This window comes from Pantherophis guttatus, chromosome 10, assembly GCF_059756535.1.
Source record: "Pantherophis guttatus breed Tessera chromosome 10, ASM5975653v1, whole genome shotgun sequence".
NCBI lineage: Eukaryota > Metazoa > Chordata > Lepidosauria > Squamata > Colubridae > Pantherophis > Pantherophis guttatus.
Window position 1 is genome coordinate 4304180 of NC_142072.1, and position 24261 is coordinate 4328440.

The 24261-nt window shown below is 44.5% G+C and overlaps 2 protein-coding genes across 2 annotated transcripts; both read right to left on the reverse strand.

Moving 5' to 3' along the window:
- Positions 1 to 5477: 5477 nt before the first annotated feature.
- Positions 5478 to 11538, reverse strand: LOC117677880 (pregnancy-specific beta-1-glycoprotein 4). The gene is made up of 4 exons (XM_034438427.3): positions 11318 to 11538; positions 9580 to 9954; positions 7553 to 7691; positions 5478 to 5856 (listed from the first exon to the last, which is right to left on the reverse strand). The coding sequence occupies exons 1-4, from the start codon at positions 11427 to 11429 to the stop codon at positions 5829 to 5831; spliced, it is 654 nt and encodes a 217-aa protein (XP_034294318.2). The 5' UTR covers positions 11430 to 11538; the 3' UTR covers positions 5478 to 5828.
- Positions 11539 to 14119: 2581 nt separating this feature from the next.
- Positions 14120 to 23436, reverse strand: LOC117677879 (uncharacterized). Its single transcript, XM_034438426.3, has 7 exons — positions 23213 to 23436; positions 21342 to 21710; positions 20055 to 20187; positions 18942 to 18989; positions 17834 to 17890; positions 15879 to 15929; positions 14120 to 14399 (listed from the first exon to the last, which is right to left on the reverse strand). Exons 1-7 carry the CDS (start codon positions 23355 to 23357, stop codon positions 14396 to 14398), a joined length of 807 nt encoding a protein of 268 aa, XP_034294317.1. The 5' UTR covers positions 23358 to 23436; the 3' UTR covers positions 14120 to 14395.
- Positions 23437 to 24261: the final 825 nt, after the last annotated feature.

The following is a 24261-nucleotide window of genomic DNA, read 5'->3' on the forward strand; positions in this document are numbered from 1 at the left end:
GCCAGGGGAGAGATTAAGTGTTTTTGTGGTGTTGATATTACCACTTTAGACTGCACTGGTGAGGTCATACTTGGGTCCATTCCTGTCACAAAAAAAAAAGAGGCTGAGGCCCTGGAGTTCAGAAAAGAGTTAGAAATAGGGTAAGGGGTCTGGAAGCTAAACAGTATGATGAACAGCTGAGGGAACCAGGTACATCTAGTCAAATGAAGAGAAGGATTAGAGGTGACATGATGGCAGTGTTCCAATACTTGAGGGGCTGCCACAGAGAGGAGGGGGTCAAGCTATTTTCCAAAGCATCAGAAGGGCAGACGAGGAATAATGGATGGAAACTGATCAAGGAGATATTCAATCTGGAAGTAAGGAGAAATTTTCTGACTGTGAGAACAATCCACCCATGGAACAGAAGTTGTGGGAGCTTCATCACTTGAGACTTTCAAGAAGAGATTGGACTGCCATTTGTCAGAAATGGTGTAGGGTCTCCTGATTGGGTGGGGGGTTGGACTAGATGACTTACAAGGTCCCTTCCAACTCTGTTAATCTGTTAATCTCTATTCTACAAACCACGTGAGGGCAGGATAACAAGTAACGGGTGGAAGATGGTGGCTGGGGAATTCTGGGAGTTGAAGTCCACTGGTCTTCATATTACTAAGGTTGATAAAGCTGTATTAGGGGGTCATTAAAGCTGAGGTCAGCTTCGATGCTGGCTGGGGAATTCTGGGAGTTGAAGTCCACCCCGTCTTCAAGTTGCCAAGGTTGAGAAATACTACCTTAGTAAAATGCAACCCAGTTTTCTCATCTCCTCGTCGACCCTCTGGCCAGTTGCACAATTGCAGCCAGAGGTCCATGTGTGTGGCAAGAAATAGCTACAAGCTCTGCAGAGAAGATTGAGCAAGGCGTTTTCTGTTAGCGAGCGCGTTGCCCCATCCATCGTCCCTCTCATTTCAACCACAGACCTGATGACCGTCAGGAAAAAAAAAAAACATCCGTCAGAAGCGCTGGAAAGATGAGACTAATCCGTTGGGTCATCTTCTCTACCTCTGAAGACAGTTTCCCACCTGACCGTCATGTTAGAATGTGTCCTCTTTGGTGGGGTTTTGGGTTGAGTTGCGGAAAAGTTTAGATTGTCGGGCATTTTGCTTCACCGTGTGATTGGCAACCTGGAAAAAGATGATTCATGTAGGCCCGTCGGAGCAAAACATGGTTTCCTGCCAACGTTTCTTATATATATATATATATATATATATATGTTTTCTGAGGTTTTCGCGGGTGTTTGTATATCCGCGTAAAATTGGAGGTGTCTTTCGTCGAAACGTTGCCAAGACACCTCAATTTTACGCGGGAGAAAACCCGAATAACCAAAGACCTATATATCTATATCTATATCTATATATCTATATCTATATCTATATCTATATCTATATCTATATCTATATTTATATCTATATCTATATCTATATCTATATCTATATTTATATCTATATCTATATCTATATATATATAGGTCTTTGGTTATTCGGGTCTTCTCCCACGTAAAATTGGAAGTGTCTTGGCGACGTTTCGACGAAGTCTCATTCGTCATCTATATCTATATATATATTCTTAAGTTTTCCCGGGTGTGTATATGCAAAAAATTAAAATCTCGGGTGTTTTCCCGCATCATGTTAAATAAGTTAGTTAAAATGTTTAAAATTCTGGTTAAAATCCTAGCTTAAAATCTTCTAAAAATCTTTACAGAGCACTGTAAGGATTTACACTGGTAGGATTTTAGCTAAGGTTTTAAAGAACCTTGCAGAGTGCTCTGTAAGAATTTTTAGAAGATTTTAAGCTAGGATTTTAACCAGAATTTTAAACATTTTAACTAACTTATTTAACATGACGTGGGAAAACACCCGAGATTTTATTTTTTTGCATATGTGTGTGTGTGTGTGTGTGTGTGTGTGTGTGTGTGTGTGTGTATATGTATATATATATATATATATATAATGTTTTTCTATCGAGACACCTGGTCTGCCCCAGCATATGGGAGGGAACATACTGTATCCCTTTTGCCATATATATATACCCTCGCACATATGTGCTAGTTATTCCCAACTCTAGGGGGCGGTGCTCATCTCCGTTTCAAAGCCGAAGAGCCAGCGCTGTCCAGAGACGTCTCCGTGGTCATGTGGCCGGCATGACTCAATGCCAAAGGCGCACGGTACGCTGTTCCCTTCCCACCAAAGGGGGTCCCTATTTTTCTACTTGCATTTTTTACGTGGTTTCGAACTGCTAGGTTGGCAGAAGCTGGGACAAGTCACGGGAGCTCACCCCATTACGCGGCACTAGGGATTCGAACCGCTGAACTGCCGACCTTTCAATCGACAAGCTCAGCGTCTTAGCCACTGAGCCACCACATCTCTTCATTTCTTTATTCATTACATTAGCATTAATTCTATAATATTAAAATGATAGTAGGAAAAAAGGAGGGACAGATATAGGTAGTCCTCGACTTACGACCACAATTAGGCCCAAAATTTATGCTTGCTAAGCCAGACAGTCACTTAACGAACTGTTGTAAGTCCAGGACTGCCTGTAGTTCACTGAACAACCATGTTACTAGCTGCAGTGATCCGCTTCGCATTGTAGTTTTTATAACTACAACGGGGCCTCGAAATTTCCAATGAGTTTCGCCCCGTTCTATGACCATTCTTGCCCCGGCTGTTAAGTGAATCACTGCCATGGCTAAGTGCCTCTACTCCCACAGGATTCTTCTAAGCTTGCATCCTAAGCATCCAGCTCAGGGGTGAAATCCAGCAGGTTCTGAAGAACCGGTAGCGGAAATTTTGAGTAGTTCGGAGAACCGGCAAATACCACTTCTGGGTGGCCCCAGAGTGGGGGTGGGAATGGAGATTTTGCAATAGCCTTCCGCCAAGAGTGGGGAGGGAATGGGGATTCTGCAGTATCCTTTCCCTGGAGTGGGGTGGGAATGGAGATTTTGCAGTATCCTTCCCCCAGGAGTGAGGAGGGAATGGGAATTTTTGAGTAATTCGGAGAACCGGCAAATACCACCTCTGGCTGGCCCCAGAGTGGGGGTGGGAATGGAGATTTTGCAATATCCTTCCCCCAGGAATAGGGAAGGGATGGAGATTTTGCAGTATCCTTCCCCTGCCATGCCCATCAAGCCACACAACACCCACCAAACCACACCCACAGAACCGGTAGTAAAAAAAATTGGATTTCACCACTGATCCATCTGAACTGCAAAACACAACAGCGAATTGTATCATCCTGGTTGACTAAGACTATCGCAAACAGGATAAATCTACAACACAAAAATTGCCAAACTCCTGTCCAGGATAACATGCAAAGCTTGCTTCACTTCCATTTCCTTTCGCTGATCTCTTCCAACCGTTTCCTTCTCCCCCACTTCTTCCTCTTCTCTTCTAGGTGTTGCTCACAGCTTATTAAAAAAAAGGATCATTTCCTTGTTGCTGATATCTGGGTGTGAATCAGGACCATGCTGGTTTATGATCATAATAAAGATTGGGTTGATAACTGGGGTGTGTGTGTGGGGAGGGAAGTAAAACAGGAGGGAAATTTAATCCATCCGCTCCATACAGATAGTCCTTCGTTCGTTTAGTGACCGTTTGAAAGGGCAACAGCGCTGAAGAAAGGGATTTATGACTGATTTTCTTTTTTTTTTCCCTTGTTTTTTTTTTTTGAGTCGGAACCAGGAGACCCTATACCCGTGATGGCGAATCTATGGCACGCGTGCCACAGGTGGCAAGCGGAACCATATCGGTGGGTACACGAGTGTTGCCGTAGCTCAGCTCCAGCACGCATGCGTGCGCTGGCCAGCTGATTTTTGGGCCTTCTGGGCCCAACGGAAGTCGGCAAATGGGCTGTTTCCGGCCTCTGGAGGGCCTCCGGGGAGGTGGGGAAGGCCGTTTTTGCCCTCCCCAGGCTCCTAGGAAGCCTCTAGAGCCTGGGGAGGGCAAAAAACGGACCTAACGGACTCACCGTGCCATCACATGCCAAAAGCAGGGGGCGCATGGGGGGGGTCGTGCACACATGCATGTGGGGGCAGGGGGCATAGAATTATGGGTGTGGGCACGCACACGCGTGACCACCCCGCACTCCCCCAGCTTTTGGCACGCGATGGCAAAAAGGTTAGCCATCACTGCCCTATACCATTTCAGACAAATGGCTGTCCAATCTCTTCCAATGTTTATTAAAAACTTCCAGTGTTCTCACTTAACGTCTGTTCCAGCACCCCTATGGTTCCGTGATCAAGAGAGCAACAAGGACCCCACAGTCCTCCTCCTCCCCCCGCCCTGAAAATCCCACTCCCCTCTAGCACTGATGATGTTACCTAGTTTGGTACTGAAACGTCCGAAAGAAAAGCTTCAAGAGCACCATGGATTCCCCAGTTCATCCCCCGAGTTACATACAGTAGTGGCCAAAATTGTGGAAACCTTTTGGGAACTCCAACTAGTGGGAAGTCTGTTCTGGAAGCTCTTATTTTCTTTTTCTTTTTAAACATGTTTTATTTGCAGTTTTCTTTTCACACCATACATATTTTTTGGACAATGTATTGACTGGGTCAAGTCTTTCTTAAACAAAAGCTAACAATAGTAATAGAGATAAGTATGTGTAAGCCTAATCTTCCAACTTCAACAATACTATTCTCTTTTCATAATCCTTTATCATTTTTCCCCCATTAATTCATTTAAGCATAGATAACATTTCTTCGCGCCATGTATTTGTTATCCCATACTAAATTACGATTATTTAATATTTTGAAAATTACCCGTTATTCCCCACATGCCTTCAATATTCCAAAGGTGTAGGATTACTAATAACGCCAAATATTAACAATATTTAATCAACCCCAGGAGAGTATCTCAAAATCCCCAGTTTCTAATCCTTAATATTTTAAATTCACAATATACTTTAACACACTATTAACGTTAATAATACAATTCAATTGCCTACTCCTTAATTTCCATCTATTAGTTGTAACAAATTGTATTATCCATTAATATATATACTACTGGTTTCCCTATTTGTATTTTCCCATTTTATCCATCATCTCTTAACCTTTTTACAATTCCATCATCGATTGACTTTTTAGTCAGCCTTTTATCTCTCTCTCTTATAGCTCTTTTTGATATTTTTGTGCCTACTGAACATGGAAGCTCTTTTCATGAACAGATCCAAGAGATCTGAGTGGGTTTCCTGGTGCTCAAATTGCATTCGGAGGTCTTTCATTTTTTTATTGAGATGTCCAAATTGATGGCATGTTTCTTTTTAGGAGAGCTATAATTCCTAAAGTCCATAAGGATGGCAGAGTTCCTCCCCCCCCCCACTATATTGGCAATCTTCTGAATGTAGTCTCAGTTTTAGACGTCAAAATGTTTTTCTAGAATTAAGTCATGGAAACAGAAGGAGAAGTAACCTTAAGGGCTCCAAAATGACCAAACATTTGTCACGCATCATGACCCAAACACTAGTCTTTCATAGTTGTTGTCCAACAACAGACGCAAATATATAAATCACAGGGTGGACATTGGAAAGTCACAATAGACATTTTGTCATTTCTCTCGTTTCCTCATCGCATGTGCTTATGAGCGTAGAAGACCTTCTGATTTTTAATTTTACTTTTTAAAGGACCAGGCTGAAGTGTAATCCATCAGGTCGTGTCTGCGAACAATGACTCCATTTTCGAAAAGGAGGAGTGGGTCATAATTTCTCTAGAGTAGATGAGGGTTTACGATTTCGGTTTGTTTGTTTTTTTTCAAAACGGGGTATATCCAAATAATTTCTGGAGCCTTCGTTCTGCCCATGAATCATAGTGCATAAGTTTCAATAGCATGTCTAAAGAAGGAAGAGAAAAGAGGAAGTTAAGAGAATAACTATTTTTGTTCTGGGTTATTATACCAATAAAACAGATCAGGGACATAATTTTGAAAGTTTGTGGAAAGGTTTAGAATTTTAAGAGAACTCGAGGGACAGTCCCCCAACATTTTATTTTATTTTTTATTTTTATTAAATTTCTATACCGCCCTACTCCCGAAGGACTCAGGGCGGTGAACAGCCACAGAATAAAACACATAAATACAAAAATTTAAAATAGAATAAAAACGAATTAAATAATTTGGCTGAAAAAATTTAAAATACCCCATAATTTAAAAACAAATTAAAATTTACATTTAAAAAGGGGAGGAGATTTAGGCCAAGCCAGGCCAACATTGATTTAAGTAGAGGTTTGCTAGTTTCTAATCTTCCTTCCTTCCCTCCCTCCCTTCCTCCCTCCCTCCCTCCCTCCTTCTTTCTTTCTTTCTTTCTTTCTTTCTTTCTTTCTTTCTTTCTTTCTTCCCTCCCTCCCTCCCTCCCTCCCTCCCTCCCTCCCTCGCTCTCTTTCTTTCTTTCTTTCTTTCTTTCTTTTTTCCTTTTATCCTTCCTTCCTTCCTTCCTTCCTTCCTTCCTTCCTTCCTTCCTTCCTTCCTTCCTTCCTTCCTCTCTTTTCTTCCCTCCCTCCCTCCTTTCTTTGAATATGGCTGCCAAATGCTGACTAGGAAACATTGGGAGTTTTAGTCCCCACATCTTATAGTCACTGAGGTTGAGAAGCATTGGTTAAGGGCATGAGACCACAGTCGTGCTTAAATATATACAGGTAGTCCTCAACCTACGACCACAATTGAGTCCCCAATTTTTGTTGATAAGCGAGACTTTTGTTAAATGAATTTTGCCCCACTTTATTATGAGCTTTCTTGGCACAGTTGTGAAGTGAATCACTGCAGCTACCGTGTTTCCCCGAAAATAAGACCCCGTCTTACATTTTTTTGAACCCTGAAATAAGCGCTTGGCCTTATTTTCGGGGAGGTCTTATTATTTTGGGGCACGTGGAGCAAGACGAGGCTCCTCTTGCTGTCTTACCTGATTTCCAAATATTTCCAAATATTTTCAGGGAGGTCTTATTTTCGGGGGGGCAGGTTTATTTTAGCGCATGTGCTCAAAAGCCCGATTGGGCTTATTATCAGGGGATGTCTTATTTTTGGGGAAACAGGGTAGTAACATGATGGTTAAGTAAATCTGGCTTCACCACTGACTCTGCTTGTCAGAAGGTTGCAAAAGGGAATCAAATGACCATGCGACACTGCAACTGTCATAAGTATGAGTCACTTGCCAAGCATCTGATTACGGATCAGATGTTCACAGGGGGTGCTACCAAGATCGTAATTGCAAAAAACAGTCGTAAGTGACCTTTTTCAGTGCCGTGGTAACTTTGAACAGTCACTAAATCAGTGTTTCTCAACTTTGGAAGCTTGAAGATGGGTGGACTTCAACTCTCAGAATCCCCCAGCCAGCGCTGCTGGCTGGGGGATTCTGGGAGTTGAAGTCCACCCATCTTCAAGCTACCAAGGTTGATAAACACTGTACTAAATGAACTGTTGTAAATCAAGGATCACCTGCGTTTGATCGTTCCTGTCCTAGTCTGGTCATTTTACTTGGGCAGGTAGAGTTTCTCCTTTCAGTTTTTTTAAATAAAAAGATAAATTACGGAAATTACCTTGGAGTGGAATGCAACTTCCAGTATGAAAACATGCCTACAAAAACAAGGAATCCGAGTAAGGAACCCACAACTATTCCTGCTGTTTCCTTTCCCATAAGAATGATATTCCAAGCCTCTAGATCCTTTCCGGAAGAGTCTAAAAAAAAAAAAAATCCAGAATGAACTTAGCGGTCGGGTTATAAGTCGTAGACTTATTATTTCTTACAGGTAATCCTCCACTTACGACCACAATTGAGTCGAAATGTCTGTTGCTTAAGCGAGACATTTGTTAAGTGAGCTTTCCCCCATTTTGCAACCTTTCTTGCCACGGTTGTTAAGTGAGTCACTGCAGTTTGTAAGACAGTTATTACAGGAATCTGGATGTCTACGGAGATTTTATTTACTTATTTACTTATTTATTTATTTATTTATTTATTTGATTTATATGCGGCCCTTCTCCGGAGACTCAGGGCGGCTTACAATGCGTTAAGCAATAGCCTTCATACTTTTGTATATTTATGGCTTAGGACCTGGGTACCTACAAGACCGTCTTTTGCTACCAATAGCCTCCCACCGACCAGTTCGTTCTCACAGGGAGGGACTACTCAGGGTACTGTCAGTCAAATTATGTCGACTGGCGACTCCCAGGGGGAGGGCCTTCTCTGTGGGGGCTCCAACCCTTTGGAATGAACTGCCCCCGGAGATACGGAATATCCCTGATCTCTGTGCTTTCCGCCGTGCCCTCAAGACCCTGATGTTCCAACAGGCGGAGCTAAACATACGAACATGTGAATGATTTATTAAATGTTATCTAATTCTGGGTTTTATTTAATTGACCAAACTAAGTAATAATTTTAATTAGCAATTTTATGATGTTTGTGTGTCTATATTTTTCTTGACTGTACACTGCCTTGAGTCCTACGGGAGAAAGGCGGTATAGAAATATAATAAATAAATAAATAAATAAATAAATAAATAAATAAATAAATAAATAAATAAATACAAAGTCAGCTTATTGCCCCCACAAACCGGGTCCTCAATTTATCTACCTTAGAAAGGATGGAAGGCTGAGTCAACCTTGAGCCTGGTGAGATTCGAACTTACAGTAATTGCAGACAGCTGGTGTTAATCACAATGCTATCAGTCTGCTGAGCCACCAGGTCCTATTTATTTATTTTATCGGACTTATATGCCGCCCTTCTTCACAGGGACTCAGGGCGGCTCACAACAATAAGCGACAGCAAGTCCAGATTCTCAGGTCATCCAGGTCACTGAACTTCCTTGGTTTTTTCTTTTGAAGACGTTTCGCTTCTCATCCCAAGAAGCTTCTTCAGCTCATGAGCTTGAAAAAAAGAACCTTTCGGGATATAGGAATCTGGCTTGTCTCATGGACTTTGCCCGTCAATAGGTCGCAAAAGGACATCCCACAACCGGGACATATGAGTCAGTTGTCAAGCATCTCAATTTTAATCATGTGGCCATGGGGATGATGCAACGGTCGTAAGTGTGGAAAACGATCATCAGTCACTTTTTTCAGTGCCGTTGTGACTTTGAATGTTGACTAAATGAACTGTCGTAAGCTGAGAACTACTACTTATTATTATTATTATTATTATTATTATTATTATTATTATTATTGGTTGTGTTTGATCTCACGGGGATGGGGTGGGCGTGGTCAGGTTGGGTGTGGCCAGCTGAACGTCAGTTGTGTCGGGAGGGGAGGGGACGCCTGTCGTGGCCCCAACACTCTGCCAGCAAACAGGCTTCCGAGCTCCGTTTTCAGCTGTCACGGCCTCCTGCAACCCTCTGCCAATAAAAACGGAGCTCTGTTTTTACTGGCAGAGCGTTGCAGGAGGCTGTAGCAGCTGAAAACGGAGCTCGGGAGCCTGTTTTTGCTGGCCGTAGCACCGCAGGCCAGTCTTTCACTGTTTCCAGGGCGGCCCCGCGGGCCAGATCTAAGTACCCCGCGGATCAGATCCGGGCCCCGGGCCTTGAGTTTGACACCCCTGCTGTCGAGGGTATGAAAGGATCCCTTATCTATTTACCTGTGATCTCTAACAACACTTCCCCTTTTTCGTAGGCATTTTTGGCAGCTCCCTTTATCAGGATGACATAGAAACCGGCGTCCCCCAACGTTAAATTAGTGATGCTCAGAGAACAATCCAGTTGTATCTGCTCCCGGCCCGTGTAAGCGTTGCTGTAATTGACTCTAAGTATGGGGGATGTTTGGTAGGTCACGATTTTGTTCTCCTTCTGGATGCGACTTCGGAACCATGAGCAGAGAGAGATGTTCTCCATGCTTCCTACTGGGATGAAGATGACTTCCCTCCCAATCAAGGGTCTGGGTGGCTCGATTCTGACGGCAATATAAGTGTTGCCAGCTTGAGACCCCAAGATGCAAGACGAACCCAGAAGATAACCTATGAGGACGGAGAGAGAGAGGGGGAGTGGGGGAGAGAGAATGAGAGAGAGAGAATGAGAGAATAAGAGACAGAACGAGAGAGAGAGAGAGAGAGAGAGAAAGAGAATGAGAGAGAGAGAGAAACAGAGAAAGAGAGAGAGAATAAGAGAGAAAGAGAGAATGAGAAAATGAGGGAAAGAGAGAGAGAAAGAGAATGAGAGATGGGGAGAATAAGACAGAAAGAGAGAAAGAGAGAAAGAGAGAGAACGAGAGAGAGAGAAAGAAAGAGAATGAGAGAGAGAGAGAAAGAGAGAAAGAGAGAGAGAATAAGAGAGAAAGAGAGAATGAGAAAATGAGGGAAAGAGAGAGAGAAAGAGAATGAGAGATGGGGAGAATAAGACAAAAAGAGAGAATGAGAGAAAGAGAGAGAACGAGAGAGAGAGAGAAAGAGAATGAGAGAGAGAGGGAAACAGAGAAAGAGAGAGAGAATAAGAGAGAAAGAGAGAATGAGAAAATGAGAAAATGAGGGAAAGAGAGAGAGAGAAAGAGAATGAGAGATGGGGAGAATAAGACAGAAAGAGAGAATGAGAGAAAGAGAGAGAATGAGAGACAGAATGAGAGAGAGAAAGAGAAAGAGAGAGAGAAACAAAGAAAGAGAGAGAATAAGACAGAAAGAGAGAATGAGAAAATGAGGGGAAGAGAAAGAGAATGAGAGAGGGAGAGAGAGGGAGAATAAGACAGAATGAGAGAATGAAAGTGAGAGAATGAGAGACAGATCAGAGAGAGAGAGAGAATGAGAAAATGAGGGAAAGAGAGAGAGAGAATGAGAGATGGAGAGAGGGGGAGAATAAGAAAGAGAGAAAGAGAGAGAATGAGAGAGAGAACGAGAGAGAGAGAGAGATTTAATCTATCCTCCCATTGATTGCCAATTTGGATTTAGGGCTTGTCAGAAGTTCCCAAAAGAAGATCACATGACCCCAGGACGCTGCAACCGTCATAAATACGAGCCAGTTGCCAAGTGTCCGAATTTTGATCACGTGACCACGAGGAGGCTGCAAGGGTGAAAGACTGTCATGTCCCTTTTTTCAGCGCCCTTGTAACTTCCCACGGTCACTAAACAAACAGTTGTAAGATGTGGTACGGCCCCTATTTATTTGGTTTTGCCCTTTTCTGCCAACCGTCTTTCACCCTAGACCAGGGTTCTCCAATCTTGGCAACTTTAAGCCTGGAGGACTTCAACTCCCAGAATTCTAAATGTTGGTCTGTTTTTAGGAAGATTGTGAATTCTGGGAGTTGAAGTCCGTCAGGCTTAAAGTTGCCAAGGTTGGGAGACTCCTGTCCTCGACCACAGCCAGCCACCCCAAAGAGCCCCATTCTTTTACCTGCCAAGACCATTGTTGGCCAGAGCTTTCTTTGTCTAAAGGACCAGCCTCGTTCCAAGCAACCTCTCCTTGATGCTTCAGGCTCTCTAGGGAACTGGAGAATATTATACATGATGGAGGATTCTTTGGGAGTCTTGCCCACTTAGTTTCTCCGGATCTTTTCTGGCAGCATCTTCCCTCCCCACACCCTTGAGCCCCCCTCCCTCCAGGTCACAGGAAGATGTAATAAAGCAGAGGTGTGAGCTAAGCTGACCTGGGAGTAATGTAAATGAAGCGGGCTCTGATAGATGACCACTGGATAACTTTCTATTCACTCTATTCTAAAAAGCAATGCATCCGGTTGGAAAAAGTACAAACTCAGCCAAAATCCTTTTGGTTCCTCTAGGAGGCCTCTAAGTTGTCAGAAGAAAGGAACATTCTAATGACATACATCTTAAAGGTTGGTTAGGTCAAGGGGAATCCACATGAGTTAAAAGTTGTCTATCGTCAGAAGATGATTTGAGTCTATGCTTCAGTAATCTACAAAAAGAATTATAACTGTTGGCAAAGAATAAAATGAAACAGTAATTAGGAAGTGTCAATTAAAAATGACAAATGTATATGATCACATAAACTGCTGAGTTAACAGAATCCTTTGTCTAGAAGGGTATAAAACCATTGTACCTAATTTCTGTCTTTTGTTCAACGCTTCATGTACAGAGCTTTGAACCTATGGCGCAATATACAAATTGTCTCTGATTAACCCAAAAGTTGTGTTGGTCTTATTAAATCCACAACAGGAGAGCCTCTGTTTTGGAGGTGCCCAGGCCAGCTATGAGCATTTGAACCCGGATCTCTCAAAAGCCGTATGGGGATATGGCTGAGGATAGGATGACATCCCAGGGATCTGTTCAATGAAATGTTGGTCTATTTTTAGGGAGATTGTAAGTAGATTTAGACTTACATTCAGATGTAGTAGATTCAGATGTACTAGATTCAGCTGTAAATTCAAATTTAGATTTAGGTTTAGATTTTAGATGGTTTAGATGTAGATGTAGATGATTTAGATTTAGACAGACTTAGATTTGAATTTGGATTTAGATTTTAGATTTAGATGATTTAGATTTTAGATTTAAATTTAAATTTTAGATTTAGACTCAGATTTAGATGATTTAGATTTAGACAGACTTAGATTTAAATTTAGATTTAGATTTTAGATTTAGATGATTTAGATTTTAGATTATTTAGACTTAGACTAGATTTAGGTTTAGATTTTAGATTTAGATGTTAGATTTAGATTTAAATTTAAATTTTAGATTTAGACTCAGATTTAGATGATTTAGATTTAGACTTGGATTAGATTAGATTAGGTTTAGGTTTAGGTTTAAATTTTAGATTTAGATTTAGATTTTAGATTTAAATTTAAATTTTAGATTTAGACTCAGATTTAGATGATTTAGATTTAGACTTAGATTAGATTTAGGTTTGGATTTTAGGTTTAGGTTTAAATTTTAGACAACAACAATCTGGGTCCTCATTTTATTGACCTCGGAAGGACGGAAGGCTGAATCAACCTTGTAGAAGGTAAACTACTTCCCAAAAAGTTGCCAACAAAATGGCAGGGAATGACGAGAAGTCAAGAATTCCTCCAAGGACCCCAACAGAAACAGCGCAAATAAACTTTCTGTAAAACCACCCTACAGATTGTCCTCGACTTACAACCATTCATTTAGCGACTGTTCAAAGTTACAAATGCACTGCAAAAAAGACCATTTTTCACGATTACAACCTCTGGAACATCCCTGCGGTCACGGGATCGAAATTCGCATGTTTGGCAACTGACATCGTATTTATGACGGTTGAATTCTCCTGGGGTCAGGTGACCCCCTTTCGATGAACTTCTGACAAGCAAAATCAAGGGAGAAGCCACTTAGCGACCATGTGGCGAACTTAACAACGGCAGTGATTCACTGAACGACGGGGGTGAGTGGGCAAGAAAGTCTGTGAAATAGGGCAAAACTCACTTAACGACTGTTGCTAAATGTGCTCGGCAGCCGGAAATTTGGGCCTCAGTTGTGGTCATAAGTCGAGACGTACCTGTTCTGCCCCAGCTATGGACCCCAAAGAACGCAGCACACACAAAGTCTGTACAAACCTTAGTTTACTAAATTAAATCAGCCTTTTTCAAACAAAGGCTGTTAATTAACTTTCTTAACAGCCAACAAGAATCCAAAGAATAAATAATGGTAATCTTACTAGGATTGGCAGAAAGCCCAGAAGCAATTTGCAGGAAGCTGATAAAAGAACTGAGATCCAGACGTGAAGGGGAGTGAACTAAGTTGTTTCCTGCAAATTGCCTCAGTCGTCGTCCGTCCTTAAATAGGCTAAGGGAGTGGCCAATTAGCCCCAAGCCTTACTCTCGAGGAGACCTCCTCCTGAGGAGCCACTCCTGCCTTTTGGCAGCTCTGCACGCCCGTGCATTGATAAGAGGCTCCTCCTCTTCTTCCTCTTCACCCATGGTAGTTTCTGGAGGTTCTGAAGGCCCTGGCTGAATCCCCGTCTCTGGCACCACATCTTCTCCAGCCTCCTCACTGTCTGACTCGAGTGCCAGCTGCACAGGCTGCTGGCGCAGCACCACACCAGCCTCCTCACTGTCGGATTCAGATACTAGCTGCGCAGGCCGCTGACGGGCCACAACAGTACCCATATAAAGAAATAAGCCTAACTTGGATTGTAAACAGCCTAGAGTTAGCTTTGCATGGTTTGTTTAATAACAAACAAACAAACAAATTCCCTGGAAAATAAGTTCGGGTCAAGTCGAAGTTTGGGCACTGAGGTCTTTTATTTCATCAATACAGGTGATGGATTTTTTTTTTTCATTTTTATTTTTTTTTGCTCCTGAGGACTCTGGAGGGTTAGAATTGTTGACTTTTGGAGTCCCCAGAATGTCCCTCCATATTTTGTTGTTGGGTCCCTGTAGATGGCATCTTTCATGGCGGTGGGGGAGAGACAGATGAGCAGGGGGTCTCTGGGACTGGTGGCTGATGCTAAGACTTGGATGTTACCAAGACTCCAGGCTGGAGTAATCTTCATTCTTCATTATCTGGAAGACAATGTTATTAGCAGGTATTACTGAGCCGTGGTGGCGCAGTGGTGAGAGGGCAGTACTGCAGGCTACTTCTGCTGACTGCCGTCTGCCTGCCATTTGGCAGTTCGAATCCCACCAGGCTTAAGGTTGACTCAGCCTTCCGTCCTTCCGAGGTTGGTAAAATGAGGACCCAAAATTGTTGGGGGCAATAATGCTGACTCTGTAAACCGCTTAGAGAGCTGTAAAGCACTGTGAAGCGGTATATAAGTCTAAGTGCTATTGCTATCTTCCTAACTCCCTCCCTCCCTCCCTTCTATGGTGTGCAGTTAGAATGCAGCATTGCAGGCTAACTCTGCCCACTGCAAGGAGTTCAATCCTCACAGGCTCAAGGTTGACTCAGCCTTCTAACCTTCCAAGGTGGATAAAATGAGGACCCAAATTGTTGGGGGCAAGAGGCCGATTCTGTAAACTTAGAGAAGGCTGTAAAGCACTGTGAAGCGGTATATAAGTCTAAGTCTATTGCTATTTATTTATTTATTTAGCGGATGGCATATCATACATGGACTCGCAATATAAATTAACCGGTCAACCAGATTGGTAGAACCCAATAAAATATAAATGTCAAAAAAGAGCTAGGTTCAAATATAGGTAGTCCTCGATTTATAACAGTTCATCTAGTGAGTTTTCGAAGTTACAAGGGCACTGAAAAAAGCGACTTATGACCGTTTTTCACACTGACGATCTTGTGATCAAAATTCAGATGCTTGGCCATTGGTTCAGATTTATGACCGTTGCTGCGTCCCAACATCACGCAATCCCTTTTTGCGACTGTCTGCCAAGCAAAGTCCATGGGGAAGCCAGATTCACTTAACGACCGGTTTACTAATTTAAGAACTGCAGTGATTCGCTTAACAATGGTGGCCAAGAAAGGTCGTCACATAAGGCAAAATTCACTGAACCATTGACTTGCTCAGCAACAGAAATGTTGGGCTCAGTTGTGGTCGTAAGTTGAGGACTACCTGCACAGCCTTAAGAGGTTGCAGAAAAAAATGCTTTTAGAAGCCTCTGACGATCAGGCAACTCAGCTGGGATCGCCAGAGGCTTTTAAAGGCATTTTGTTTTTCTACAACCTCTTCGGCCGAAGAGATTACAGAAAAAAATGCTTTTAAAAGCCTCTGACGATCCCATCTGAGCCACGCAATCATCAGAGGCTTTTTTTTTAACTTTTAAAAGCATTTTTTCGGCTGAAGAGGTTGTAGAAAAAATGCTTTTAAAAGTTTAAAAAAAAAGCCTTTGATGAGGTGGGCGGGGTAAGTGAGTGGCGACCTGGCCGAGAACCGGTTTGGGGGCGTGACCAGCCAATGTTATTACCGGTTCTCCGAACTACCACAAATTCTTACTACCAGTTCTTGCGAACCGGTGTGAACCGGGAGCAACCCACCACTGGTTGAGCACCTCAGAGCCATTATCTGATCTTCTACTAATGGTACTTACACAGGCTTGGCGTTGAGGAAACTCTGCTGACTCAGCATTCGATTCTCTTCCCTGTGTGTGGGGGGGGAGAAATGGGGGGGGGCGAATTAAGAGGCATATGTGACCAGGTTTAAATTACTGTTCTTCAGACACCTTATGCAAAGATCTAGCTCTCTGGAAAAGGCCCTAATGTTGGGAAATGCGAAAGGAAAGAAAATGTCAACTAGCAGTGGATAGATCGTTACAGCAGTGAAGAGTTCACTGTTGAAAGAGTTGGAGAAGCAGCAGTGGTGGTATCCAGCTGGTTCTGTCCGGTTCGGGTGAACCGTAGCAACGGCTGCAGTAGGCCACGCCCACCCGCCTGGATGTAATGCTGTCCTATTTCGCCACGTTTTGGAGGCCGCGCGAGAGCAAAGAGCATGGGCGGAAGGCCGAGCATGCGTGGAAGATGGCGCGTGCCAGCGAAGTGAGTGTGTGCGCTCACATTTGCGAACCGGTAGGAAGATAAGCGAATCCCACCTCTGAGAAGCAGGATAGGGACAGATCATTGTGGAGAAAATCTATCTAGCAGTATGTGGTGACTTGAAGTCCACATAACAAATGGCGCATCATCCATGCATCCATCCATCTATCCACCATCCGTGCACCCATCCATTTATCCAACCAACCAACCAACCAACCAACCAATCAATCAAGCATCCATCCATCCATCCATCCATCCATCTGTTGTGGCCCCGCCCTCTGAGCCTGTCCCATCGGAGGAAGAAAGCTCCGAGCATGAGGAAGAGGAGTCAGCCAGGCCTCCCTCTCCAGGCCCCTCCCCTCTGGCACTGTCTCAGGTGCCGGCCGAGGGAGAGGAGATTAGCAGGGAGACAGGTGGCTCGGATGAGAGTGAGGGAGAGACATCATTCCTGGACGCACGCCTCCGAAGGCGTGATAAACGATTGCAGCAGCTCAGGAGGCGTGCTAGGGATTAGAACTGAGTCACTGGACCACACCCCAGAGACTATATAATAGAGGGTGGTGGCTAGTGATCCTTGTGACGAACAAAAGTAAACCTTGGATAGTCACTAAGGCCTCGTCCGGAAACTGCTGAGAGGAATGTTATTCTGATTGAACTTTTGTACGCTAAGTATCTTATCTTTCTGTTTTGTGGAAATAAATGCACTTGGCAGACGGTGTGTAAATCGCTGCCAAGTTGGAGATAAAGACCTGGGTGTGTACCAAAGTGTTTCCTTAACCCTCAGCTGGCTGTGTTTGTGTGTGTATGTGAACGGGGACAGATCACCATCCACCCATTTTCCATCCATCCACTCATCTACCCTACGATCCACCCACTCACCCACTCATTCATCCATCCCTCCACCTATCTCTTATCCCTCCACCTATCTCTCCATCTATCCATCCATCCATCCATCCCCCATCCATCCATCCATCCATCCATCCATCCATTCATCCCTCCACCTATCCATCCATCCCTCCCATCCATTCATCCATTCATCCATCCATTCATCCATCCATCCGGATGCTCTACCTATCCATCCACCCATCCCTCCACCAACCCATCCATCCCTCCATCCCTCCACCCATCCCCTATCCCTCCACCTATCTCTCCACCTATCCATCTATCCATCCATCCCTCCACCTATCTCTCCACCTATCCATCCATCCATCCATCCATCCCCCATCCATTCATCCACCTATCCCCTATCCCTCCACCATCTATCCATCCATCCATCCCTCCACCTATCCCTCCCTCTCTCTCTCCCTCCCTCCCTCTCTCCATCCATCCACCCACCCAACTATATCCTTGACTTAGCCAGTCACAAGTTGTTCAAGTATGATTAGGGACAGCACCATGGGCTACAGAACACCTAAGTCCAGTTAGAGTTTTCAGATGAGCTAAGCATCTCCTCCAGCGATGGGCAGGAAGAGCTTGAAATGGAAACGCCTTGTACTTATATCCTTGTACTTACCCAGGTAGAATGTTTTGAGTACTTAATCTCTGTTGACTTCCAATCTGGCTTTCTATCCTATGAAAGAGGTGAGAGAAAGATGGATTTTCAGAGATGTGCCTTCAAAAGAAATCCCTCCCCTCTTCTTCTTGCTGAGAGCAAATGCACCAAGACAAATTCCTTTGTGTCCAATGACACTTGGCCAATAAAAAATTCTATTCTGTTCTACTCTACTCGACTCGACTCGACTCGACTCGACTCTACTCTACTCTACTCTACTCTACTCTACTCTACTCTACTCTACTCTACTCTACTCTCTACTCTACTCTACTCTACTCTATTCTATTCATCCTTTCCCAAGAATCTCCCTTGAGCCGGTCTGCTTGTACAGACAAGACCAAAAATCCAGGTAAGGGTTACAACAGTTCCTTTTTAGTGGCAGAGGTGGCGCAGTGGTTAGAGTGCAGTACTGCAAGCTACTTCAGCTGACTGCTAGCTGCAGATTGGCAGTTCAAATCTCACTGGCTCAAATTTGACTCAGACCTTCCATCCTTCCGAGATGGGTAAAATGAGGACCCAGATTGTTGGGGGCAATTTTACTGACTCTGTAAACTGCTTAGAGAGGGCTATAGAAGCACGACAAAGTGGTGTATATAAATGCTATTGCTAGTGACCATTCGAAGTTACATCCACACATAATGAAGGATTATAAATTGAACGAGCAAATAATGGAAGATTTTAATTTAACACAAGTCATACTGCATTTCTGGAATTTCGTTATATGCCTTCCTTGGATTTATTATGGACTGGACTTGACAATTCTTTGGCTTTGTGAACTTACTTTGGTTTATCCGACGGAGGAGGAAAACCTCCCTTTGTAAGTAAAGTTTTTGGCAAGCAGCTACTGGGTTGCTGCCAATGCTGTTATCTCAAAGAAATTCCTGACTTTATTAACTCCTGGCTGACTGTTTGTGTGCGTGTGTGAGACGGGGACAGAACAGTTATGCGATCACCTTTTGTGACCTTCTGACATGCAAATTCAATGGGAAATGAGGTTTATTTCCTCCCCCCCCCCAAAAAAATGAAATCCTGGTATGTTTACGTGCCATAGTTCAGATCTGGAACTTACTTGGCTTGAGATACCTCCGCACTTCCCAGCTCTGTAGCACGTGCAGGCCTTAGGAGAAGAGAAAACACAAATATATACATGGACACACACGGACACAAACACACATAGAATGAAAAACTCTGTTTGTTTGTTTGTTTGTTTGTTTGTTTGTTTGTTTGTATCCCAGCTTTATTGTCTTTACAAATAACTTCAAGGTGGCAAATACATCTAGTACTTGCTCCTCCTCCTATTTTCCCCATAACAACAACCCTGTGAAGTGGGTTGGGCTGAGAAAGAGAGTGATTGGCCCAAAGTCACCCAATTGGCTTTCATAGATAAGGCAGGATTAGAACTCCCCATCTCCTGGTGATTGGCCCAAAGTCACCCAATTGGCTTTTATGAATGAGGCGAAACTAGGGGTGAAATCCAGCAGGTTCTGGAGAACCGATAGCGGAAATTTTGAGTCGTTCAGAGAACCAGCAAATGCCACCTCTGGCTGGTCTCAGAGTGGAGAGGGAATGGGGATTTTACAGTATCCTTCCCCTGGAGTGGGGTGGGAATGGAGATTTTGCAGCATCCTTCCATGCCCAACAAGCCACGCCCACCAAGCCACACCACACCCACCAAGCCTCACCCAAAGGACTGGTAGTAAAAAAATTCGAATTTCACCACTGGGCAGAATAGAACACAGTATCTCCTGGTGATTGGGCCAAAGTCACCCAATTGGAAACCTCCAATGTTGGAGCATCCACAACTTCTGGTGGCAAGCTGTTCCACTGGTTAATTGTCGTCACTATTAGGAAGTTTCTCCTCAATTCCAGGGTTTTTTCTCTCCTTGATTAGTTTCCAATCCATTGCTTCTTGTCCTGCCTTCTAGTGCTTTGGAAAATAAGTTGACCCCCTCCTCTTTGTGGCAGCCCCTCAAATACTGGAATCCTGCTATCATGTCCCCCCTACTTCTCCTTTTCTCTAGATTGGCCATACCCAAATCCTGCAACCCTTCTTCATATGTTGGTTTTTTTGGGGGGGGGACTCCAGGCCCTTAATCATCTTAGTTGCTCTTCTTTCTTACAAAAAAAAAAAAGTTACAAAGAAGTTACACTAGGTCTCCATGGGAAAAAAGAGAAATGTTACCTTTTAACACGGCCCACAGTTCGGTAAAGCATCAGCGACACAATGAAGGCAAAGCCAGTGCCACTGGAAACAATGATTCCTAACAAGGCTAACGGAGACATCGTGCGTCGCTCCACGGCGTAGTAACTTCTGTCTGGCAAGAGAGAGAAAAGCCGTGAAGAACTTGGAAAGGGAGCATTCCAGGGGTGGGTTGCTCCCGGTTCGTCCCAAACCGGGGCAAAACGGTATTAGCGGCGGCGGGAGGCTCCACCTACCCACCCAGACGTCATCAAATACACTCTGTGCCTGCGCAAACCCGTAGTGCCAGGATTTGAAACTCACTACTGGAGCATTCTTGTTGGAGTTGCATTAGACCAGGGGTGTCAAGGCCGGATCTGGCCTGTGATGTGGTTGGATCTGGCCCACGGAGCCATCATGGAAAATGTAAGGGGCCGGTCCACGAGGCTTCGGCCTGGTCTACCCAATGAAAAGAGGAAACTTGCCAGCAGTTTGGGAAGTGGCATCAAGTTGGCCATACCCACTCATCTGGCAATGACCACCCAGTCAGCCACGCCCAGTGAGTGGCGCCAAGCTGGCCATGTCCAACCAGTCAGCCACGCCCACCTGCCCCCCCCGCCCTGAGGTCAACCACAGCCCCAATGTGGCCCTCAGTGAAACTGAGTTTGACACCCCTGGATTAGACCTTAAAAGGATTTCTTGCCAACTTTAAGGCGTGTCAAAGTGCATACCTCTTCAAGCTGCCAAGGTTGAGAAACAGAAAACTGGCTCTCTGCTTAGCATGGCATAATAGTCTAGGTCCATGCTGGCTGGGGAATTCTGGGAGTTGAAGTCCATCTATCTCGAAGGGTCAAGGTTGAGAAACAATCCTAGCCGGAGAATTCTGGGAGTTGTAGTCTACCCATCTTAAAGGGCCAAATTGAGAAACACTGCCTACAGCAGAAGTGGGGAACTATGACCCCTTTTATGACTTGAAGACTTTAACTCGTGGTCCTCTTTTGCGACGTTCTGATGAGGAAGACCGATTGACTCAACAACTGTGCTGCTAACTTAACAACCGCAGGCAACCTTGCTTAGCCACCGAGGCAAGAAAGGTCGTAAAATGGAGCCAAGCTCACTTATCAAATGTCTCACTTAACAACAGAAATTGGGGGCTCACTTGTGGGTCGCAAGTTGAGGACATCTTGTATTTGAAGGAAAGCACGGTGAGATGGTAACTGCCCGAATTACATTTCACTACCATACGCGTTTTGTTAGAACAAGTAAGCCGAAAGCGGTAATAGCAATTACCTCTGACTATTAAGGTCGCAGTTCCCACTTCGGATCGGTTAACAGTATTTTTATACACAGCGTAGAAGTCGGAGTCAGTGACTATAACATCTCTGATAAGAAGCGTACAATCTGGCCTGATGCGTTCACGGTGGCGGGAAGCCGGGCCGTAGACCACAGAATTTTTCTTGGGATGATAAGCTAAGATCTCGAAAAAGTTATTTGTCTCCCCTCGGTACCAGTGGCAGGCCAGGATGTTAGTCTTCATTCCTGATGGAGATAATGCCACGTCCCATCCGATGTCGGGATCGTCAGGATCTACCCTCACGTCAATGGTGACATTTTCAGCTGCTGCAGCCAATTGGAAGCCAGGTGGTTTCAGGACGTGACCTGGAGAGTTGGGAAGGAGGAAAAACACCGAAGAGACCCCCTTCGAGAAGACGTCAGAGCAGCATTTGGAGAAGGGAAGCTGTGTACAATAGCAATTAGCGCTTAGACTTATATACCACTAGAGTGCAGTGCTGTAGGCTAATTCTGCTGACTGCCGACTGCCTGCAGTTCAGCAGTTCGAATCTCACCATGCTCAAGGTTGACTCAGCCTTCCATCTTTCCAAGGTCGGTAAAATGAGGACCTCAATTGTTCGGGGCAGTAATGCTGACTCTGTAAACTGCTTAGAGAGGGCTGTAAAGCACTGTAAAGTGGTATATAAGTCTAAGTGCTATTGCCCTTCCTTCCTTCCTTCCTTCCTTCCTTCCTTCCTTCCTTCCTTCCTTCCTCCCTCCCTCCCTCCCTCCCTCCCTCCCTCCCTCCTTCCATTCCATGGTGCGCAGTGGTTAGAATGCAACATTGCAGGCTAACTCTGCTGACTGCCAGCAGTTCGATCCTGACCGGCTCAAGGTTGACTTAGCCTTCCATCCTTCCAAGGTTGGTAAAATGAGTTCCTCAATTGTTCGGGCCAGTTATGCTGGCTCTGTAAACTGCTTAGAGAGGGCTGTAAAGCACTGTAAAGTGGTATATAAGTCTAAGTGCTATTGCCCTTCCTTCCTTCCTTCCTCCCTCCCTCCCTCCCTCCCTCCCTCCCTCCCTCCCTCCCTCCTTCCATTCCATGGTGCGCAGTGGTTAGAATGCAACATTGCAGGCTAACTCTGCTGACTGCCAGCAGTTCGATCCTGACCGGCTCAAGGTTGACTCAGCCTTCCGTCCTTCCAAGATCGGTAAAATGAGGACCCAGATTGTTGGGGGCAAAAGACTGACTCAGTAAACCGCTTAAAGAGGGCTGGAAAGTCCACCCACCTTAAAGGGCCAAGATTGAGAAACAATGCTGGCTGGGGAATTCTGGGAGTTGAAGCCATCGTGTGTACGGTGTATGTGTACGGTCTCAACCAAGAATACACAACGTAAAGATAACCATCATAGTAAACAGTAAATAGTGCAAGATTGGAAGTTGTGGAGAGACCTGACCCATCGCCAAGCATCGGACACAACTGAATGGATAATCTCCTCATCATCTATCATAATGCCACCCACCATCTCAGAAAGGCAATCATAGCTTAATTGAAAAAGCACCCAACTAGGATTTTCAGTTGGTTCCCCTGGATCAAGGCTCTCCAAGGCTTGACAACTTTAGGACTTGTGGCCTTCAACTCCCAGAATTCCTACGGCTGGCTGAGAAATTCTGGGAGTTGAAGTCCACAAGCCTTCAAAGTTGCCAAGTTTGGAGAGCCCTTATCCAGGAGAACCGACTGTCCATCTTCCATCTCAGCATTAAAAATGCACAAAAGTCCTCCAGTGTCTCTTTTGAGAATGAGATGGATGGCACATTCATTCAATAAAGGAATACATAAATACCTCTCGGTGAACCTCATTTCAACCCCAACTGCTCGTTTCTTACTTGTGAAAAGTAGAATAAGCCAGTAACAGTGACACATTGAAAGGGTCCTCAGGGCCTGGCAGCAGGCAGCTGTTATTCCTGCCATACTTGGTGATGGACATCCTGAACTTATATCTTGGTGCCCATCTGGAGGATCGTGTTCCATGTTCTTCCCCCACGCCAGAGTTTCCTCCCACTAGGACTGGGAGGCTTCACTGCCAGGCCCACTGCCCTAAGCCATTGTGAACTCACAGCCAAAGGTCATAAAGCAAAACTTGAGATAGAGATCCTGGTGAGGTGGGCCATTGAGAGTCATCCAAGGAACCCTTCTTCAAAAATGATATTTCTGCCAGAGAACATGCCGACTGCCTACCTGTGTGCCAAGAGACGTCGCTGCAGGAATTAGGAACTATACTGATCCTACTAAAAGACCTCTCCCCTTCCTTCTGCCCACTCTCCCAAAAGTCACTGACAGCTGGTTTTAGATGGTCAATGCTAAGGAGAGCATAGCAGAAAGCTGGAGGATCTGAAGTTCTTAACATCTTCCCTGTAGCGTTCCAGAAAAAAACCCCAACTCCAAGTAAGGACTCTGAAGCAAGCATTTTTCAAAGTTCTATTTACTAGAATAGGTAAACTGGCACATCTGGGAAAACCCGAATCTGAGAGGTCCGGATTTTCCCTCAGTAAATCAAAACCCCCCAAACCATCCCCTCACTCCTCAGTTGATCCCATGCTCCAATCAACCACCGTCCCATCCCGAGACCTCACTCCGACCTCTCCTTCTCCAGATGCAGGATCGGCCTGACTTTGACTGACAAGAAGAATGTCTATAGACAACCCCTCTACTAAATTCCCCCTCCTACTTTCCCACACATTTGAAGGTGGCAGCATGGAAGCTTCCGGCCTAATATGGCTTCCAAAGCTGACGTTCTCAGCTGCTCCTTGAATAAATTTATGGTAGCAAGGCTTCTGATGGGGGAGGGGGAACCAGTTTTCAAGTCAGCATGGACAGCCATGGAATTGATCCTCCCCCCCCCTCCAAATTTGGCATTTTATTAATCAAGGTTCCC